At 48.0% G+C, this 21,493-nt stretch overlaps 1 protein-coding gene across 8 annotated transcripts in view; it reads right to left on the minus strand.

Annotated features, from left to right (window-relative positions):
- The window catches only part of stim1b (stromal interaction molecule 1b), a 28,185-nt gene extending 8,689 nt beyond the window's left edge, over positions 1–19,496 (minus strand). For 2 of the 8 annotated variants that reach the window (XM_048983251.1, XM_048983255.1), the window contains exons 1-8: positions 18,956–19,495; positions 17,968–18,094; positions 9,807–9,937; positions 8,072–8,186; positions 7,114–7,225; positions 6,861–6,976; positions 3,821–3,998; positions 10–178 (exon numbers count right to left, since the gene is read on the minus strand). In XM_048983251.1, the coding sequence (XP_048839208.1) occupies positions 10–178; positions 3,821–3,998; positions 6,861–6,976; positions 7,114–7,225; positions 8,072–8,186; positions 9,807–9,937; positions 17,968–18,088 (942 nt within the window). In that variant the 5' untranslated portion in view covers positions 18,089–18,094; positions 18,956–19,495. Of the gene's footprint in view, positions 1–9; positions 179–3,820; positions 3,999–6,860; positions 6,977–7,113; positions 7,226–8,071; positions 8,187–9,806; positions 9,938–17,967; positions 18,095–18,875; positions 18,899–18,955 lie in introns of those variants that run through there. The other 6 variants (XM_048983254.1, XM_048983253.1, XM_048983248.1 and 3 more) reach the window with 5 other exon arrangements.
- Between the last annotated feature and the right edge of the window lie 1,997 nt (positions 19,497–21,493).

The following is a 21,493-nucleotide window of genomic DNA, read 5'->3' on the forward strand; positions in this document are numbered from 1 at the left end:
GAACCCTACCTGCTCCAGCTCCTCCTCGGCGTACTTCTGTCGGCTCAGTTCGTTCTCCGTTCCCTCCCGCAGCATCTTCAGCCGCTGGGCCTCCTGCTTCGCCGTCTCCCTTAGCTTTTGCTCCAGGTTTACCTTCTCTACCTCTACTGTGCGGTGATCCTCCTGTGCTCTCTGTAGTCTGGGGACAGTAAGAGAGCATGATCGAGTTGCTGAGCAGAGAACACCTGCATTTTGATGATACATTTTTATGGAAGATTGCAGATCCGACAGGGTGGCATTACACACGAGCGGCACCGCAGATGCATGTCATTAGCATATATGCGTCACCATGGATACGCTGACAAATACCCTGAATCAAAGCACCAATTGCAGCATATCACACATCACAATGCTGCACTGTTCATGTTCCCAACACCAATAACCACTGTAACTTTATCGTATGTGGGAAGTTTCTACTGAGCTCCTGTGGGTGTTTCTGCAAATAATACATCCTGCTGGCACCTGACGTGTCATTCTATACAAGAAAACAGGATATGACCTGTCACAGGAAGTGACATCACAGTCCACTCTCAATATTCGTGCAGAAGCATGGGTGGGTGTTTCTGCAAGAATAAATACCTCTGCAGAATCTTACTTCATTTGTAAAACTCACTACAGGAAACTACTTCCATGGGATTTTCTGAGTGCGATGGTTGCATGTGAGAGTCCCCATCTCCCCACATACATATGTGTTTGCCTGTCACCACTGTGTGAAAGACTCTGCCCATGTGATGGTTCTCTGCGTGTATGTGCCTGCTTGGGGCTGGACTGCTAACTGCAGACATGTCTTGGCAACTTCAAGTGGATATTAAAAGTCAGCAATCCTGGGCTTAAGAAGCAGATGAGTTCAAGATCAGCGTAAACACAAGGGATCAGGTGAGGAGAATCTGAATGAGGAACTTGGGGGACTCAAGGACCCAGAGGATTAGTGCATGGAAAACAGCAGTATTTGCAGAGGGATGAGCTTCCACAGCCTCGTTCAGGATGATAGGACAGGATCAATGCTCTAAACCACCAGAGCTTTGCCTCAGGTTACAGTCAGAGACATTTCACCCTTGCAGAGATGGACAGACAGACCAGGGCAGAGCAAGGTAGCGCAGGAGTTATGAATGCAAACTCAGTCTTAAGGTTGGTAGCTCAAATCCCAGCAGACATTGTGGTACAGAATACAAGGATGATAAGAAATTAAATAGCTTTAGATTAAAAAAAGGGGGCTCTGTGTAGGGACCTGTGCCCAATGTTGTGAGTTCTAATCCCATGGGCAGCAGAGCAGTCACATCACCTTAGGATACGGCACAAGAAGATACAATAAACTAGAAAGGCAACACGGTGGTGCCTGCTGCTCACGGACGCACTGGCCTATTAGCAATTTGGTTCATGAGCAAAAATTTTGTGAAAAAAATGCATTGGTTCGCATACCAAATATGGTCGACGAAAAGATTCCTTAACCTGTTGTGGTCCTTTTAAGGACTGTCAATAAAGACCATGATTTTCCCGGCAAGCAAGTATCCATGTCTCTCTCTGCTCCTGCGATGCCTCGGTCTGCCCCATTGCCTCACTATATTGTGTTTTTCTTTAAAGCTTTTACTATAAAACCAGGAAATTAAAAAATATATATTATTTGGTGGGCTTGTGAACGAATTTCAATGCTTTCTTATGGGAAAAATGGGCTAGGATTGCGTACAAATTGGTTTGCGACCACTTTCCTGGAACGGATTGTGTTTGTGAACCGCAGGCACCACTGCATTTAGGAAATTACAAAATGAACATGCAGTACCACTACTTTCTCAGCAGGGGGAGCACAGTCTGAATAAGTGAACATATCCCCACTCAGCTGCCTGGTAACCCTTTTACAACAGTCCCATCTGGTCCAACATCTATGCTTTGCCTGTCGGTTTAAGCGTTCTGTTTCTGACTTCATGCTGGCTGACGCCACCATGGTGTAGTTACATGAAAGGCTAGTGGCTGAATTTTGAGCGACTGGTGCATTAACAGGAAGTGAGGAAGCCATCGTGTCACTTCCTGTCTTTCCGTCGGCCCCTGCCACAGCTTGAGGTGAGATGGGTGAAGGCCTTCTATCCGTGGTTGAAGCGTAAGGCCGTCCACCTGCTGCCTTGCAGTGAAGGCCTCTTTCCGTGGTTGAAGCATAAGGCCATCCACCTGCTGCCTTGCAGTGAACGCCTTCTATCCATGGTTGAAGCATAAGGCCGTCCACCTGTTGCCTTGCAGTGAAGGCCTCTTTCCGTGGTTGAAGCGTAAGGCCGTCCACCTGCTGCCTTGCAGTGAAGGCCTCTTTCCGTGGTTGAAGCGTAAGGCCGTCCACCTGCTGCCTTGCAGTGAAGGCCTCTTTCCGTGGTTGAAGCATAAGGCCATCCACCTGCTGCCTTGCAGTGAACGCCTTCTATCCATGGTTGAAGCATAAGGCCGTCCACCTGTTGCCTTGCAGTGAAGGCCTCTTTCCGTGGTTGAAGCGTAAGGCCGTCCACCTGCTGCCTTGCAGTGAAGGCCTCTTTCCGTGGTTGAAGCGTAAGGCCGTCCACCTGCTGCCTTGCAGTGAAGGCCTCTTTCCGTGGTTGAAGCATAAGGCCGTCCACCTGCTGCCTTGCAGTAAAGGCCATGCCTATGTGCACAGGGCCGTCCATTTAGCAGAACGGCACACAGCTGTACAAACCCAAGGCCTTCCAATCACCAGGAGATCCAAGGCCTATTCGGCCTCAGTGTCACAACAGCATCCGGTGACTACAGCCATAGTTTTTTTGCAACTTAGTGACAGACGAGCGGGCGACCCCTGTAGCTACAGTGACAGTAAAGATGCCAGTGTGACAGGAAGGACCTATTAGATATGTCCGTGTAACTCTCCTGTCCACATCGAACTTGAAAGGCATGTCCGCCATTGCGCAAAGACTTTTTGGATAAAGGGAAGTCAAGTCTCTTACACACACAGTCACATAGAAAGTGTTAACACGCAGATAGCAGGGGTTCCGTAGTCCCCTGTTCCGTCATTGAATCGGGCACTATGAGGGACATCATTTTGGGTCCTTCGGGGAAATCCAGGGCCATCAGCATTAACGTCAGCATTAATCAGAAGCAAAGCAAACACACTCTGAGAAAAGTACATGTCACCACCAGCCATGGCAGAAGCAGGAAAACTGGATGGACACTGGGTGAATTACAACAGCTGTGGGGGTGGGCCGGGAATTAGGAAAGTTGGGTAGGGCTTGAGGGGACTCTGCCAGACCAGCAAGTGAGGTATTAGGAACAGGAAATGCCTCTCAGGTCTTTGTGATCCCATGAAGTGCTGGGTCGGGGGGGGGGGGGGTAATCTGACAGACACCTGAGTGCCATGCCCCACCCCCTGTCATGCTGGCCCAGCGGGTGGCTGTCAGCTTGGGGAGTGCAGTGACACATGGGTCCCCGGCCAAGGACAACACTGATGCAATACTGGCCAAGGTTAACAGTTTAGGGACCATTTTGCCAAGTACCCATGTGTACAAGCGAGCTACTTCCCTGCCGGCTGAAAGTGGATCACTGGAACGTTCCAGTGAGCCAGAGGGAGGAGGGTATGAGTACAGAAGAACCCAATTAAAAGATTCCTTCATTATGAGGTTGGATAATGGGAGGGGGGGGGCAGTGTTCAAAACACAATTGTCCTCCCATTATGGATACCTAAATGGGCCTTTAGGTGAATATAAAGCAAAAAAAAAGCAGAACAAAAGTGTAGATCTCACATGAGGGGAACAAAACATGTAAAGCCACCTAAGGGGGGCGCAGGTGCACTCACTTCTGCTGCAGGTCAAGCAAGCTCTGCTCTGCCCTCTGCAGGCTCTCCAGATCCTTCATCATCTTGCTCATGTGCTCCCTTGAGTAGCGATTCTGGATATAGGCGAACCAGCAGCCGCCCACGCCGATGACGATGGACACCACCAGCATGAAGTCCTTCAGGTGGCTGTCTGGGTTCACTGCAGGAGGATGAGGGTACAAGGAGATCAAAGGTCAGCCGTGAAGAGGGGCGGTGTCTGCATGACTGGACAAGCAGCTGTCCAATGTACCAAAATTGTACGACATCCCGTTGGCAGAAATCGATGAAAAAAATACAGCAGATGTACAGTATTACGGGTCCGCCCCTTAGACGGACATCTTGGGTGGGGGTCTCTCTCTGTCATCCACTCCCCCATAAGCCAACAGCCCTGCTATTCAGAGCGAGAGAGAGAGCAGATACGTCACCAAAGAAACATGAGCAAAGTCAGAAAGAATCCTTGATCCCTTCCAGCCGCCTCCTTCTGAGGGCGGAGCTCAAAGGCTGACTCAGGAACAGGCGATGAAAACCTTAATGGACTGGGACAGAGATCTGAATGCTTGCCTCAGGTGGGCACTATGGACCCTTGTTTATGGATGACTCACATTTGACAACCAACTGAACGAGTATGACTGGAGAAAGGGTAGAAGATCCACAATTAATGAAATGCTAGGTGGGATTGGGCAATTCCGAATTCTGCCTCTTCCAGGGTAAAACTTCAGGGGTTTCTGTGCTTGCGTGTTCCCCAGGAGAGCAGTGGGCCAGGAATCGGTTAACCATCAACTATGGTCTGCAGCCACTGGTTAATCTATAGCCACAGGGCTATAAATCCGTGTTACACAGCTGTGCGCAATCGATCAGCGGGATGGTTAAAAAGGTCTGTATCATCCAAGGCTGCATAGGGATTAAGGGGAACATGCTTGGGAAGTTATCCAAGAAGGAATCTGTTGTTATGTCATTTGGCAGTAATGCTTAGGCTACTTTTCTATGAGAAGTGAAAAGAGTGTGAATCAAAGTGCAACTCTGAGTAAATGTGAATGAAGGATGCAGTTCAGGTCTCCCAGTGTTTTCCAGGCTCAACATCTCAGTCAATGAAGCTGCTTCCAAATCAAAGCTGTACTTAATAATCAAGGAAATGAAATAACCTTAAATGATGAAGCATCATATGACAGAGGTGTGTCTCTCTGCATTCCACAGTAGGGTGACACTTCCTCATATTACTCTGGTTTTGAGTGCAACCTCCATATCATTTTCACCGTTTCCCAAAATTCCCAGCCTGCAAGGTAACGCCCAGCTCATCATCAGAAGTTATCCTCACCTCCTTTTCATTACTTTTGCGATGTGATTTCGTAAGCGGCACGCAAAAACTGCCCTGCTTTAAGGGGCTCGAAGCTCGCCAGCTTGCTGTGAGGGCCTTCGTTAGGGCAAACGGTTAATGCAGAGGGCACTCAGTGAAGTCACATCACAGTGAAGTTTGTGGGATTGGCCTTCTGCTCGTAACTATCACTTACAGCTGCCCAGAGGAAACACGAGGAGTCCTCCTGTAAAGGTTTCCATGGAAACAACTCAATCGGAACCCTTCTACAAGTGTCTGAATACCTGCCTCTGTCTCAGAGGCACACAGGGAAGTATTTGGACAGATATATGGTCTTGCAAAATACACCTTTCACACACTTCCAGCACTTCCTCTGTCAACAGGTCTTTGCACACACTCCTTTTCTCTTCATTCTGCACACACGCCTGTAGTTCTGCTCCCTGAAGAGCACATGACTGCATGTGATGTGTCACTCTGTGCAAAGAGCGAGTCGAGAACACTGCCCTGCTGAGCTGACTGACTGACAAGCCTGCCGGGCAAAACGTCGACTTGTCGAGAAAGAAAACAATTATGTAAGAATCAGCCAGTGACTTGGGTAGTTCATCGGCAAACGGTTCGTAAGGTCAAACAGGAACATCATTCTATTTTCTGTATAGTGAAAAAAGGGAGTCACCCACAATGCAGGGCTACAGCCAAAAAGGGGAAGGAGCCTTCGGTCTAAGAAGGTCTTCGCGTGTGTGGGCTTCTGAACCCAATGATGAGAAGGACCACAGTGAAGATGGGATGGAAAACTAGGCTATGAATCAGAAGAAACGCCCATTATTCTGTTGTGCTGTATGTAAACGGGAGGAACTGCAGGGTTAGAAGGCAGACAAAAGGGTCATCAGAAGAACCGGCAGGAAAGGGCAGCACAGGCCTGCTGGTCCACCACAGACGCGTGAGGGGTCACCCCTAAAACCGAACAACGTGGGATATAAACGCCGATCTCAGAAAAAGGCGAGTCTCGTGCCAGCAGCATCATGTGACAGGGGTCAAGCGCTGCGATAGGAGCACGGTGAGTGGGGGAGGGACTTTAATAAGGTGAGGAGTGGGATTTCATAAATAAATTTCACTAAGTACTTGACAAAATCGGAAAAAAAAAACAAAAAAACCTTTTTTCAGGGACACCCACGTCAGAATCCGGAGCCATACAGTTTAAATGAGAAAGTTGTGTGCAACTCCCTGCCTCACTGCACCGTCATCCTCTCCTCTCCTCTCAGTGCTAAAGTTCACCTCGCGGAGGTCCAGTGACTCCATAACGAGATACTAATGAGCCTGGCTAATTTTAAACAGGAAGAGGGGGGCTTGGGGAGCGTGAGAAGGGCACTCCCGGTCAGAGAGAAACTCTGACTTCCAACGATTTAATTACATCCCAAGTTTATAGTGAACTCTTCCATTATACGACTAGCATCCCATCCAGGGTGAACCCCACCCTTGGGGTCCAGGCTCCGAGGCCCCTTCTAGGTAGGCAGGAGAGGGACGATGGAGAGGTGGAATGCTTTATCATGTCTATTATCATTGCAGAAAGGGAGCTATGAGGAAAAACAACGGCAGGTACGTCTTTTTGTAACCGAGTACAGACCACAAAAAATACTTTAATAAGCATCATGGCAGACAGCAATGATGTCATAATACTCAGCCACTAATGATCCTGACAAGCACGACACTCACTCTGAGGGGGTCCGAACAGGACCGTGTCCAGCGCCTTCAGCTGAAGCTTCTGTGTGTGGCTGCGATCCAGGATCTTCAGCAGGGACACAGTGAAGGTGACGTTCTTCACGGCCAGCCTGGACGAGGAGAAGGCGTTACGCGATGCACCCGAAAACCCCGCCTGACATCTTCCATGACGTCAGCACAGCCTCATTGGTTTGGCACCCAGAATCCTCTGCTTTCAGAGGGCCCACACAGTGGTGATACTGCTTACCGAGGCATGGCACTGCCGTTGATGTTGGTCTTCCTCAGGGCGTCTGCATACTGGGGCAGCTCCACGTACTTGATGAGCCACTCCACCACCTCCTCCACCGTCCAGTTGTACACTGTCAGACAAACACCATCCAGGGGTCACCGAGACACTGTCCAGTTTTCACAGAGAGAAACACCATCCAGCTGCAGACTGTCAGAGAGACACCGTCCACTTGTACACTCTCACAGAGAGAGACACCATCCAGTTGCATAGTCACAGAGACACATTTTCCACTTGTACACTCTCACAGAGAGAGACACTGTCCAGTAGTCAGTCACAGAGAGAGACACCATCCAGTTGCAGACTGTCAGAGAGACACCGTCTACTTGTACACTCTCACAGAGAGAGACACCATCCAGTAGTCAGTCACAGAGAGAGACACCATCCAGTTGCACAGTCACAGAGACACATTTTCCACTTGTATTACTCTCACAGAGAGAGACACTGTCCAATGGTAAACTGTCACACGGAGAGGCACCATCCAGTTGTATTCTGTCACACAGAGAGGCACTGTCCAGTTGTATGACACAAGACAGAGTTACCAACTGGATGCAGTACATCTACATGAATCTGCTTGGGAGGAGTTGCTTAAACACTTACACTGAAAGACATGCACACAGAGAAACGCTCAGTTTAAAAAGGGTGGGACTGGGAAAGGCCAACAGGCTGAAAGACAGAACTAACAGGATTTCGCAATGCCCCTCCCCCCAGCCCAAGTACAAGCCAAAAGCTGGAAGAGGAAACATGCTGTCTGGGAAAGACGGCTTGTTTGTGTGTGGACACACAGGTGGGCCTCACTGCCAGCTAGATGACAGTGCAGGAGAGAAAGGAAACGCAGAACTCTGAATGGCTACTTACAACAAACATTCTCTCCTCAAGAACCTGTAGGAATTGCCTCCTCATGTGGGCGGATACAAACCTGCTGAAGACGTCCAGGCGTTCCACATGTCCTCCACGCTGATGAGCAGGTCAGCCCCGTGGAAGCTGTTGTGCTTGGCTTTGGGGTCGTGGTAGTTCAGGTCCTCCCTGAGGAACTTCAAGGAGAGAGGGGGCCGCCCCCCCCACCCAGGTCAGAAAGGCTCACCGCTGCTGCTTGACAGCTAAAAAACAAGCCCTGTCCCGGAGCCAAGAACTACAACGACCACCCCACGAGAGCATTTTACAGGATAATAAGTCCTCCACCCTGCAGAAAAACAGCTATTATAACAACTATTAACATCACTGAATAACTAAAAATCCCCCCAATAACCATCAATTAGCAGAAACGCCTTCCATTGGATAATCTTCACACCGGCCCGGTCCAGGGGCAGGGCACTCCTGTTGGTCGGCGATCCTGCCGTACAGAGAGGCCACACATGGTGCTCACTTTGGCTCCGTCATGGTCGACCGCGACGAGGATGATGGCAGCGCTAACAACTATAAACTAGCATCCACAAGCCAGCTGGAGAGGATGCCACTAGCAGCCACAAGGGTATGCGCCCACACAGTGGAGACACTGGCCCCCGCTCCCACTGAACATGCAGCCGCCACCCCCCCCAAACCACTGCGGCTCTTTACTGGGGGGGGGGGAACCGCGAACCACTATATAGCACGAATATATACACAAAACGACTGTTTGGGAGGAAACGTGTGACGTGTGTGAGTGTCGGCATAAGAAAGATCAATGGGGCACAAAGCATTCATGAGGGTCGGGTGTGTTTGCGGGAATGACTGTTTCTCTCACAGAAACCCTACAGCACAGTGCAAAAGTGTTAGGTGGTCAAAGAAAATGTTTAAGACTAATTATCTGTGAAGTAATTGTGTGTTTGTTCAGACAAAACACCATTGCGCACATGCAACGGAAAAGCAAATAAAAAATAAATAACTAACTAACAGGAATTCCTTCTGTTCTCCAAAAAGTTACTGATAGAAGGGTTAGGGTTAGAAGAACATCGCTTCAGTTCCCAAACCGCTCCTCGGGGGGGGGGGGGGGGGGGGTTCCTCAGCCATTCCGTATATTCATTAAATTTCAGCATCAACTCAGTGAATTAATTTACTTAATTAGTTAAATGACTCAATGAGGTACTGGCAAGTCAAACAAGGAATATTGGACAGTTGCTGCAAATTCTGGGTTTTCAAATGTCTAAGCTGACACTGTCACCCATACAATAATGCAGCTTTTCTACACGAAGATCCTTTCCAACATTATTTCCTTTGACAGCCCATGAATTTTGCACAGTACTGTAAGTAGGACTTTGTAATATGGTAATGTACTATGAGTCAAGCTGTGTGGGCAAACGAGCAAACACCACCCAGGAATTGTTCCGTTGACAACAGGAGAAGCTCAGAGTCCACGGGGGCAGAGACAACTCCACCTCCGGCGTATCACATGGTTACAGCCAGCCAATCAGCTTGAAGCAATGGCATTCCCACATCGCCACTAAGCTGAGTGGACATTTAACAAAGGTATCCAAGTTCTATAATTCGGACACAAAAGTCTTGTCAGGATGCAGCCTCAGTCATCCAGGACCATTTACTACATGAGTGTACCAGACAAAGGTACTATTTCACCCATTTTCCTGGAGCACAAACCCTTAATTATGAGACAGCAGCGATCTTTCCTCGTGTCCTCGGCCTTGGTCCAGTTGCTTAACCGAAAGCATCGCAGAACTCACCCCGTCGGTCTCGGCCACATCCACATTGCCGTTTGCGTCGTCGTCCATCTGCTTGTGGATGCTGCGTATGGCCTCAAAGCTCAGGATGGCATTATCATCCTTACACAGAGCCCCATTGATGCGGCATAGCTCTGCGGGAGAGGGGGTAGGAGGGGGGGTAACGTTACAAACATGCCGCAGACTACCCTTGAGCAATAACGAAGACAACAACCGAAAGCTTTTAATATTCACTGTAACCCATGCAGAGTGCCGCACTCAAGGAAGCCACAGCTCCTTAAACACTATGCCACCTGCTGGCCACTGCAGGAACTGCTGTAGATAAATACTCAAAGAATAAATGCTGAGGCTACTCAGTCATCTCAAATCTCTTTACCATTACAGTGACTCGGCGATTAGGTGCAGAACCTACTATGAAACTGAAGGAAATCCAGCCGGAATTTCCCAACCCCAGAAGACCTTGCCAAACGCTGGCCTCTGTCCCAATACTCTGCAAATGGCAGCGATGACGCAAATGCATTTCTTCCTCAAGGGGATAATGGTGGTTAAAAAAAAAAAAAAAAAACAGCGACTCGCTTAAAAAGCACCAAGGGATCTATTCATAGTTGGGACACTGCACAGCTGTGGGGGTGTCACGATGGAAGGTGACAGACAAGGATCTGGGGACGGGGGTGGGGGGTGGAGGGGTCCGAAATGGGTGGGAGGGTACATTTCGAGAGGGGGGGGGGGGCACTCAAAGACCTAAACCCCTAAACCACCTGTTGGGTGAATACAGACAGGAAGTCTACCGCTGACCTTGGGGGAGGGGGGTTAGCGACTCTGGCCATTCGGGGAGAGGAATGAAGGTACGCCTGGTGATTAGCAGAGCCAGTGCCCCCACGGCCACCGTCCAGACGTCGTATTTCACAGGGGCACAGAACAGGCACATGACTACAAAGGGTAGAACCACAGTAAACCATCTCTGTGAGGTTCCGGTGAAAATGAGAACAGACGTTTAGCTTACCCAGAGACTTCAAGGTACTGCAGTGCATGGAGGAGGGGCTACAAGAATGAGAATGATGGGGGGGGGCTGTCTGAAGCCAAATATATGTACAATGTGGATCTGGGGCGTTTCGAACACGAACGCAATGCAAGCTGCTCTTACCACTGCACAACAAACATCTACGCCTGACAGCCACTTTCACTGTACAGCCACAACCGCAATGGAACAACTGAACACCCCCATCTGAGACACAAACCTACAGCGACAGTCCAGTTTCTTATGTTTCTTCATGACACTGCCCAACCCTGCCCACCAGACACAAACCAGGCTAGAGCAGAGATACTGGAACTTCGTTTTGGTCACACAATTAAAAATCCTCCATAAAGCCAGCATTGCTCAGAAAACTGTACTCTCCCTCAAGAAGAATGTTCATCTTGCCCTTCTGTACACCAGGCACAATCATTATATATAACAAGCTCTCTGATTTGTTGATCTCCTGAATGGGTTTTAAGTCAGTGACAGGAGATGGGTGCTGCCAATCACTGCCTGTTTTCACCTTACAAACACCAATTAAGTGACCAATGAGAAGTGGATGTCTTTGAATGATGGCTGCTGGCTCCACCTACCATGATTTACAAAGTCTTCTTCCAGGCATTCATTACCTCACCTGTCCCCAATCAATCCTGCCCCATTGTCACCATGAGGACCTTTACTTACCAAGTTTAATTCATACTGGCTGCCCAAGACCCCAAACTGCAGGGCCCAAAAATATCACTGTCTAGCTTGAGGAACCAGGAACGATCTACCGTCAGGAGCAAAGGTCAGTACCCAGCAGTCCTCAATGCACTGAGGAATCTCAGTGTCACCTCATAGTCCACAAGTCAGCCTCTAAAAACGTCCACCCATTTACTCTCATACAGGGCTAGATGACTGCATGGCTCTGACCTGTAGGGCACGAGGATAATGAGACAGACACCTGGATGGACAAGGTGAAACCAGCCAACAGAAGCTGTGCATCTATGCAACACAGCCCAAGCTGTGCATCTATGCAACACAGCCCAAGCTGTGCATCTATGCAACACAGCCCAAAAGAGCTGAAGCCATAACAAGACAGGCAATGTCATACAGCAGGAGAGTGTCACTTAACTGATGTAGGATATCGGCCCGAAATCAACATCGGCCGATAACAAAGGTTCATTATCGGAATAGAGAGATATGAACGTTTCTGCCAAGGAGCCTGGCCGATAACGGGGCATATTAACTCTGAGCACGTGATGATGCTGGATGTCTAGGAGTCCCAGCAACAAGCTTCAGCATGTCGACTGTACGGAAGTCTTTCGAAGCGAGGAGGGTTAAAACACCTCTCTCTACTTCAGTCGTTTGACAACAAAATCCTTGAAATCATTGCTCTTCATTTATGACTAAGATTTACATTCATTTGTCGATGTTTGGTACTGGTGGCATGTACAGTGGAGAGCTCACTGTCACTGTGCTACAGTGCCTTTTGTGCCTCACAGAAAACTGCATACAGAGCTTAGTTTTAGTGTCACGCTTTCATTGTTGCTGTTTAACTTAAAAACAAAATGCAGCCCTGGTATATAACTGAAATAAGTTGAAATAATTTCCTTAGTTTTTCATGACTGTCTACATTTGTGAAATGATATATGTAGGGTAGGATCAATTGTTGGTCTTATTTTATGAACGTATCTACAAAAAGCAGGCGATCACAATAATGGGACTAGGTTATTTGCAGTAGAACGTGCTTACACTGGCATCACACTGGCATCACACTGGCATCAGTATCAATATCAGCATATCGGATATAAACCCAAAAGTTCAATATTGTTCATTCCTGGGGTCAGTCCTGGAGTTAGGGAGTGGGGGCTCTCTCTCATGACAGACAGATTTATTGACCAGTAAGCCCACCTACTTCAGTCATGGCTGCCCAGTGTCACTAACAAACTGGGGGGGGGGGGGGGTTGGTTAGGACAAACCCAATATATCATAGTGAGAATCGATGTGGTTTCTCAAAACTTTGAAAGAAAACACAAAAGAAACGGAACAAAAATACAATGCCACACACCCCCACCCGACAACTGGAGGTGGTCTTCATGCCACCTCACAGCAGGTGCCAGACTCAGCGGCACAGGAGCAGAATTACCAGAAAACCCCAATGACTGCAGAGTTGCCCGTTCAGGTCATGCATCCTCTGGAATGTTGGCTGGGAAACAGCACTGCACTCTCAGAAAGAGGACACACCTTTGGGCATCGAGGAGATGCACGGTTATCTTACAACACGCTTCACTGACAAAATCCAAGATGCTCAAATTTGCAGCCTGCAGTGTAACTTGCACTTTTTAATTCCTTACTTCTTTATATTATTTTTTTCCACAATATTCTGCGGATCCTTCCGCACAGTTCCTTGCAATAGCGCGCTCCTAGGGGTCTCTAACAGCCTTCCATGATTTTAACCCTCTTTCATAACTCGGCAGAACAACCAGAACACAAGAACCCGTCTCATCCGGGAGAGATTCAACAAGACAGAGACACATTTAGTTTGCCATCCCTGACGTTCCCCAAACATGGACAGCACAAGGTGTGGCAAAACCTCTCCGTTAGCCAAACACACGTGGACACCTCAAGGCTGAATCAGCAAGACATGAGATGATTCAGCGTCAGTCTGAGATCTTTCTTTAGCATGTACAGAAAACCCACATCTTCACAGCTGTCAAGTCACATCTATTTTGCCATCATTATGTCCATGAGGTTAAAATGTCATGGCTTGCCATGCCCCTCCCCCGCTTGCCAAAAAATATTGTGGGGGGGGGGGGCATATTTTTTCATGACTCACTGTTTTCTCCAAATTTTGCAGGTTTGTCACCCATCTTCCTGTTTTCACTCCAGCTGTGTTTACAGGTGCACATTTTCTAACCACAGAACATCACCAGCGTCGAATTTCCAAGCCCAGACAACCTGGAGTCCAGGCCCCTTTTGCTGTGCCAATGGGCTCCTGTATCTGATCCTACTCAAGCAGACCTTAGTTAAGTACAGGTAGCAGGGCAACAAAGATATCCGATGGAGTTATGACCATAAGTGTGCCTTATCAACTTCAATTACCCCCCAACTTTAACACCTGCAGACAGATAGCTACGGTAGGCTTATCTCCATGGCAACCAGAAGGGCATGGGGGGGATACACACAGGACTCCTTAGTCCGAGGACCTAGGAATCCACACATAACAATAAACTACTGAGCTGCTGACCTGCACGTATTCAGGCTTCCAGCACAAACAGAACGATCTGGGCAACACGAGCCTTTTGATCTCATGCCTCCAAGGAGAAGCTAAACCAACACCTCAGAAACTACACTGGCTGACAGAACGAAGCCACACCGGTGATCGAGCCTCACTGCTCTGCAGAGAAACGCATGTGACTGACAGCAGGATGGAGCTTTTTAAAACCTTCTTTCCGGACATGGTCTGGTGACTAAGAGCAACCCTGATAACAATCAGTCACTGCAGGCCAACCATCCCAAGAAATGTCCGAGCTGCCTCTTCCAATCACCTTCCCTCAGACACGTCACCCTCTGTAGGACGATGTAAACTCACCCCCAGCTACATCCTTTCCATGGGCTCCCTGGGTCCGGAGCAATATATAGAGAGAAAGGTGAGGAGGGTTCGCTGGTAACAGAGCCATGCTGCATCCACCACCCAACGAACCGCCTCAAGGACGAGAACCTGAGTGAACCTCAATGGAACAGTATGAGTTTGTTCCCCAGTGGCTGGAGTGCCAATCCTACCACCAACCCCCAAATTTCCCTGTAAGTTGTAGGACCTCCTTATAGGGCTGGGTGTAGATTAACGTCATACCCAGGATGAAGCAATTGCAGGTTAAGGGCCTTGCTAAGGGTCCAACAGAGTAGGATCACTCCTGACATTCACGGGATTCGAACCAGCAACCTTCCCATTGCTGGCACAGATTCCTAGTATCAGTGTGACCAATCCATCCCTACAGTGGAATAAAATAAAACAATGGTACTTTTCAATTCCCATGGGAAAATTCTCTTCTCCTCCCCCATCTGCTCTCCCTGAGACACATAGACACACGCACAAGTGAGAACAAGCTTTGGGGTTTAAGTGCCACCATGTGGAGCCCGTGGAGTTGGGGGTTAAGGGCCACACTCGGGGGCCGACGGACATGTGATTATTCTACCAAGCTTGGCCTCAAACCGACGACCTTCTGATCACAGAGGCTCCGCCCACTGAGCCACACACACCGCCCACTATACTAAGTAATTGTTACTTGTCCCTGCTGCCAAGACAATAGAAAGTGGACCTGAGTAAATAAATCTTAATCAGGCAGAACAATGATCAAAGAAGCAGACAGACTAAATATTACAAAAAGAACCACTGCTGCACTTTGTAGAAAAGCCCTTTAACCTGAATTGTTTCCATAGAACACCCCCTAATACATAATTAGATTACATGCCTCACTAGGTAACGCAGAGAATCTCCCAAGGGGAAACGCACAAGCTGAAGCCGAAGTTCTGATGGGCGGAAACCGGGTCGACCTACAGGTGACATGCTGACCGTTCTGCCGTCTTCCTTCAATCCGGTCATGAGCAACTTGCGAGATATTTTCTTGTAAATACAGACTAAGCTGCAGACTAAGCATCAGCATCACACCGTGTGCACATGTGGGGGCCCCATCAGCTCCGAAGCTCAGCTGAAGCCCTGGGGACTCAATACACCCCAGGACTCTGTTTCTTAACCCAGTCCTCGAGGGACAGTCCACATTTTCCCTCCATGCGAGCTCCCAGCCAATGAAGAACACTGAATACCTGCTACAGGTGTGTTGGGAGCTGGGGGTCGCCTAGGACTGGGTTGGGAACTAATGCGCAAGCGGTCAAAATCTCAATCTGAGCGACGGGAATAGAATAATTTGTGGGAGATTCCTCTTCATAGGCTGAGTGCATAAATCCAACCCACTGCTGTGCAAAACCGGAGCTCAGCCTGCAAGCTCTCAGAAAAGCACTTCTACACCCCCTGGGTTAAGTGGAAGATTCAGGGGCAGAATGAGCCGCAAACGTCTCAGCGGTTTAAATAATGTCCTTTTGGATCCATGCACTCGAGTGCCTACCGTGGTCACGGTACTGCTCACACGCGAGGCCCGACACGCGAACGCCAGTCAGCGTGGCTCAGATTCCACACAGCAAGAACGAGCGAGTGCACTTTTGGCCTCGAAATATACCAACGCAGCAGGTCCGAGGGGGACGTGGGATCTTTCTGCTTGTGCGGGCAACGCGCGCTTGCACGCGGCCGGCGGTCCTGACCTTTCCATCCTGCCACACTGCTGGTGGGAGCAGGAAAAGAACTTCCCACCAAGCCATTGAGCAAGCAGCTACTGCAGCCAGGAAACCAGGACAGGAAACCAAAAAACCCCAACAAAACAGACGACCACCTGTAGAACAAATGCCGCAACAAAGATCCCACAAAGCTAAAGTGAGTGACAGACAGGTCGCAGAAGTAAAAAAGGGCATCAGGACATGCTCTGTCCGTCAGAAGCCACATTTTACCTTAGACAACAAAAAAAAGGGTAATGCAGCAAAAGGCTGACCTGTTAAAAGAACATGAGAGCATTTGGGCAGCAAAGTCCCCTGGAAGTTAATTATATGTCTCGAAGAGCTGACATTTCAATCAGGAGGCCAGTGAGAGAGAGAGAGATAGCTCAAAGGTGACCTGATATGGGGGCAAGCAGAGACCATGGACGGGGGGACATGGTCTGGGAGAGGAGAGGCATGCAGGGGAACCTCAGAGGTCTGTCACCCCCTTCGCCACCCTGCCGCATCTGCTCCGGAAGAGGCGAAACAGGCGTTTTTTTCTTGCTTCCAACCCCTTCACAATGGGCTTCAAATTGCCAAGTGAAAACACACGCGGCCAAGAGTAAAAAAGATATACAAGGCTTAGGGAACTCAGAGACTGCAATAAAGGAGAGAGGGAGGGAAAGAGGGAGGAAGGGATGGAGGAAGAATGGCTGGATGACCAAGTAGCCAAAAGCAACAGGTGAAACAAATAAAGCTGCAAAAAAAATCATGTAACAAAAGGGAGGAAAATGTGACAAGCGGTTAGAATAAAGGCAGAGAGACTGGGGAGATGTGACTCTGTGCTGAGTCCTTACACTGTCGGAGAGATCTAGACTCGTCTAGCAAAATGAGCTGCAGATGTGCTGCGTTGGCATGAGAACGGAAATGTCCAGTGACTAAAATCAACAACCCCCTCTTCCAGTCAGCAACAGAATGGACTACAAGTTACAATTAATAAAAACCAGCAAGAAATATCAACCACACGCCACTTTCGAGATACTCTAGAAATCTGCTCTAGTTAATCTATTTTTTCATTTGATCCAAAGTTCATGTACAGTCATGCGCCGCATAACGACATTTCGGTCACCGCGACAATGCAAATACGACGGTGCGCCCCTAAGATTATGCTGTAATGGAGCGGAAACATTCCTACCGCATAGCGACATTGTAGGCATCGTAACGTCAAAGCGCAACGCATTACACACGTGTCTGTGAGCAAACGAACAAATCAATCAAAAAACTTCCCCAAATCAAAATCCCCAAAGGGCGGTTTGAGGCATTGCACATAGAAGCATGTACAGTAAATAATACTCAGTAACGATAACTATGATATTGGTTTATGTTTTTACCGTAATATCATTTTTTGTTAAAGTGTACTATAATACGAATACAAAAAACGTTTGCTACAGCTATGGACATAAATTATAGGGGGCAGCAGTGTCCTAACCGATAGGGCAATGTGCTTGTGACCAATTCACCTTTCCTGTTTTAACCGCCCCCCAATAATCAAAACCAGCCGAAACACTCCCCTGGACTCCCTTAAATGGGTGAAGACCTCAACCCCTCCAATACTCAGCCCAAAGTTGCGTCCTTAGCTGTAGCCTAGGTATGTAGCAGGCTATACCATCCAGGCATGTGTAACTACACTCTATGATGTCCGCACAACGATGCATGACTGTATCACTCTTTAATGACCCAAGGGTCCCACTAGCTATAGTGACCTAAATAGAGAGCAAAAGCACGGGACAATCTGACAGCTTTCATAGCAAGTTTCCAAACGTCAAGCAGCTTAAACAGTGCACCGTGTCGTGCGCGCCTTACCCGACAGCTCACCGTCGGCACGGCTCGGCTCCGCAGGGGCTGGCCCCGGCTTGTCCGCCTGCACCCCACCCGAGAGGCAGAGCATTGCAATCCACAAGGCAATCAGACTGTCGAAATACATTCTGTGCTTCAAACCGAAAAAAAGAGAAGATAAAATAGTATTAGCAATTGTTAAAGGGGAATCGGCGGCGCGTGCGTCGGTTCGTGGCAGGAACTCTTCACGCATCACGCCCAGTCTTTATCTACGCATTAACCTTCGCATTTCGCACCAAAATCCTGACCGACTGCAATTGCAATACACAAGTTAACACAAAAGCGAAGCAGTCTACAGCACAATAACTGTTACCACAATACGCAGCGCTGCAGTCACGGAGAATCCCTGACATGCTTACTGATCGATATAGAACACGTGTTTAGGGCTTCGGATCTTCCAGAAACACACAGAGACCATATAACCACATACCGTCATTACGCCGCTTAAATCCGATACCCATAGGTTACAGATAACTGGTCTGACAGAACTGCTGGACAGCTGAAGCGATCTGAACCGACCAGCAAATCCCACCTGAAGGCTCTTCATAACCTAAACCAGCAGGCCCAATTGCAAAGCCCGATTGGGAAAAATATTAATGGAATTTCCAGCGTGGGAATTAATTCAAGAGCGGCGATTATAAATAAACAAAGTATCATAAGGCAGCAGTTCATGCCTCCTGCTGCTGGTTAAAAATGCCATTGCGATTACAGGTAGAGCAGCATGCAGCAAGAAGCCACGGCTTTCACATATCGCTTTTACTCCCTCCTGTACTGAACTTAAGCGCTGAAAACGACATTAATACTGGCTTCATTCGGTCACTCATGCGCTGCTTAATGTATCTGGAAAAACACAAGACTATCGGTATGGTACTTACCAGAACGGCCAAATATTACAAGCGATCAGCCCGAAAACACACATAATGTTAACGTGAATATCCGCAAAAAGCCTGTTTACCTTCTATATGCCTCCGAAAATGCGCCCTACAGACTCAAATCAATCAAATCAATCAGATGCAGCTTTTCCTTTGGTCCCGACCCCCAGGAGAACACTGTCTGTACTCCATCTGTATAAAATGTACGCATACAATTTTCGGATGCGGTGAATCCCTCGTTTGAAACGGCGAACAGGTCTGTAATTAGCTCAGTTTGTTGTAATAAAATATATATCTATATGACAAAGGCTACTATCCAGCAGCTGATTATTATCATCAATAATAATATCGATATTAATGTCAATATGTATAACTGCAGAATATTCTCCGTTTCTTCGGCTTGCAGTCCATTTGATGAAGGCCCCTCCCATGCAAATGTGTGGAATTCACTTTCGCCAGCCGAATCTGTGCGCACCGCAGCTCCGCTGTCAGTCCGCGGTGCGGCTGCTCTCCCGACGCCCCATCGATGACTCCGCACCGGCAAGCGACAGCGGCGAAGCCCGCGTCTGCAGCCGGGAGCGCGGGTCGCTTAAGGTCGTCGCAGTCCCCGCCACGCCGTCTACTGGAACGGAGGGGTTTTTTCTTTTCTATGCTGTAGTTTTTTTTGCCCAAATAAAATAAAAAGCTTAACAAAAGTACAAGTGCGCCATCTTCAGGACTGCAACACTGCATTATACAGAAAGATATACTTTATAGTCATTCTGAGCGGGAAATTCTGGCGCCACAGCAGCATGTATAACACGAAGGGTAAGATTGCATGGATAATGCAGACAATCTGCAAAAATAAATGGTCATGGATGAATATGAGTGATGATTATTGCATGCATATATCTAACTAGTCACTGATTATGTTGGCACCGACTCAAAAGACTATCAGATTTAACATTGAAGCAATTTATTGTCATTTGTGCAGTACACAATTAAAATTTTATGTTGTTCACTTGAGTTGCTGCAAAAGAGAAAAGAAAAACGAAAACAGGACAGAAGTGGGTCGTTCAGATCCAGAAAAAAAATCCAGACCAAGATTTTGCTTGAACCAACCAGTTGCCTCATCTGCAAATGTGACTTTTTATACTCAGTTGGTTGGTTGAAATAAAATCTTGGTCTGGATTTGTACTGAACTTTCCACCTCTGTTCTTAGCACATTGTGGTGGGTTTTACACACACACACACACGGATGGACACACAGACACGGACACACACATGCATAAATATGTGTGTATGTATATATAAACCTCCAAGGCCATTCATGCTTGGTCACCCTGTGCTCCCTTTCATGATGATGTTCCTCAGCAGAGCACAACATTGTAAATTACACCAGCCATGCTGCCTTGTAGAAGATCCCTGGTACCATGCTGCTCACACTGATAGACATCAGCCTTCTGAAAGGAAAAGCCTACACAAGCCTCTCCTGCACAGAGCAAACCTGTCTATCCAGCCCAATCTGCTACCTAAATGGACCCTCAGATGTGTGTATGATAGCATCACCTCTACCTCCTCTCCCTAAGTGGTGACTTGTCTTACACACTCCCCTGGCAATCAGTTTTTTTGTCTTACTGATTTTAAGGTCATTCTTTGCCCAGCAAGTTTTCTATAAGCCTCCTCTATCACTCTGTATGTACCATACAATGGAGGAATCATAAGAGAAGTTTGCTGTAGATGGCACGTCTGGGGATTCCTCCAGAGAAGCTTATAGTGACCTAACTGGGCAGCAATAGGCCCCTCCCATTTCTCACTTGCAGTCTAAGAGCCTCATTGATGACTGCCTGTTGGGTAGTCCAAGATACAGGACATTTAAAGGACACTGTACTAGCTCTGGGGCTTATTTGTCAATTGCCTACAGACATCATCATCCTACGAGAGCTGAAAAAGTCCAACCTGCCAAGGACAAAGTTGGTGCACTTCTGCAGAGCCACCATCGAGTCCATCCAGACCTGCTCCATCCCCGTGTGGTACGCTGCTATCAGCGTCACGGACAAGGGCAGACTGCAGCACATCATCCCTTCTGCTGAGAAGGTGATTGGGTGCATCCTGCCATCCCTCCAGGACCTGCACACCTCCAGGTCCCTGACGCGGGCAGGAAAGGTTGTGGCCAACCCCTCCCAGCCTGGACACGGACTGTTTAAATCACTTCCCTCCAGCAAGAGACTGAAGTCTATCAAGTCAATATATCTCATTCTCATTTAAATTCATATTTATTGATAGTAATTGTACAGCTTTGCACTGTTTGCACTATTTTATTATTAATTGCTCCTCACACTGTTTTTCTTAACATATGTTCTGTGTTTTTTGTGAATGTATGCACCAACACTGTCAAAAAGAAAAAAGAAAAAGAGTACATGCAGTTGTACCTGGCCAAAAAGTGATTTATGTTATTTGTGTTAGCTTGTATTCATTACTGCTTACTTCATGAATTAGGTAAGCCTAAAGAGAGTTGCCAGCTCTCGCGCATCTGGCGTGACACGCTCTCAGACGCTCACGCAAGAAATCTTATTATCCCATTATAAACCTAAATGTAGCTACATCAATAGCGTAGCGCTAATTTGCAAACCCTACATACA

Source organism: Brienomyrus brachyistius, chromosome 18 (genome assembly GCF_023856365.1).
Source record: "Brienomyrus brachyistius isolate T26 chromosome 18, BBRACH_0.4, whole genome shotgun sequence".
NCBI lineage: Eukaryota > Metazoa > Chordata > Actinopteri > Osteoglossiformes > Mormyridae > Brienomyrus > Brienomyrus brachyistius.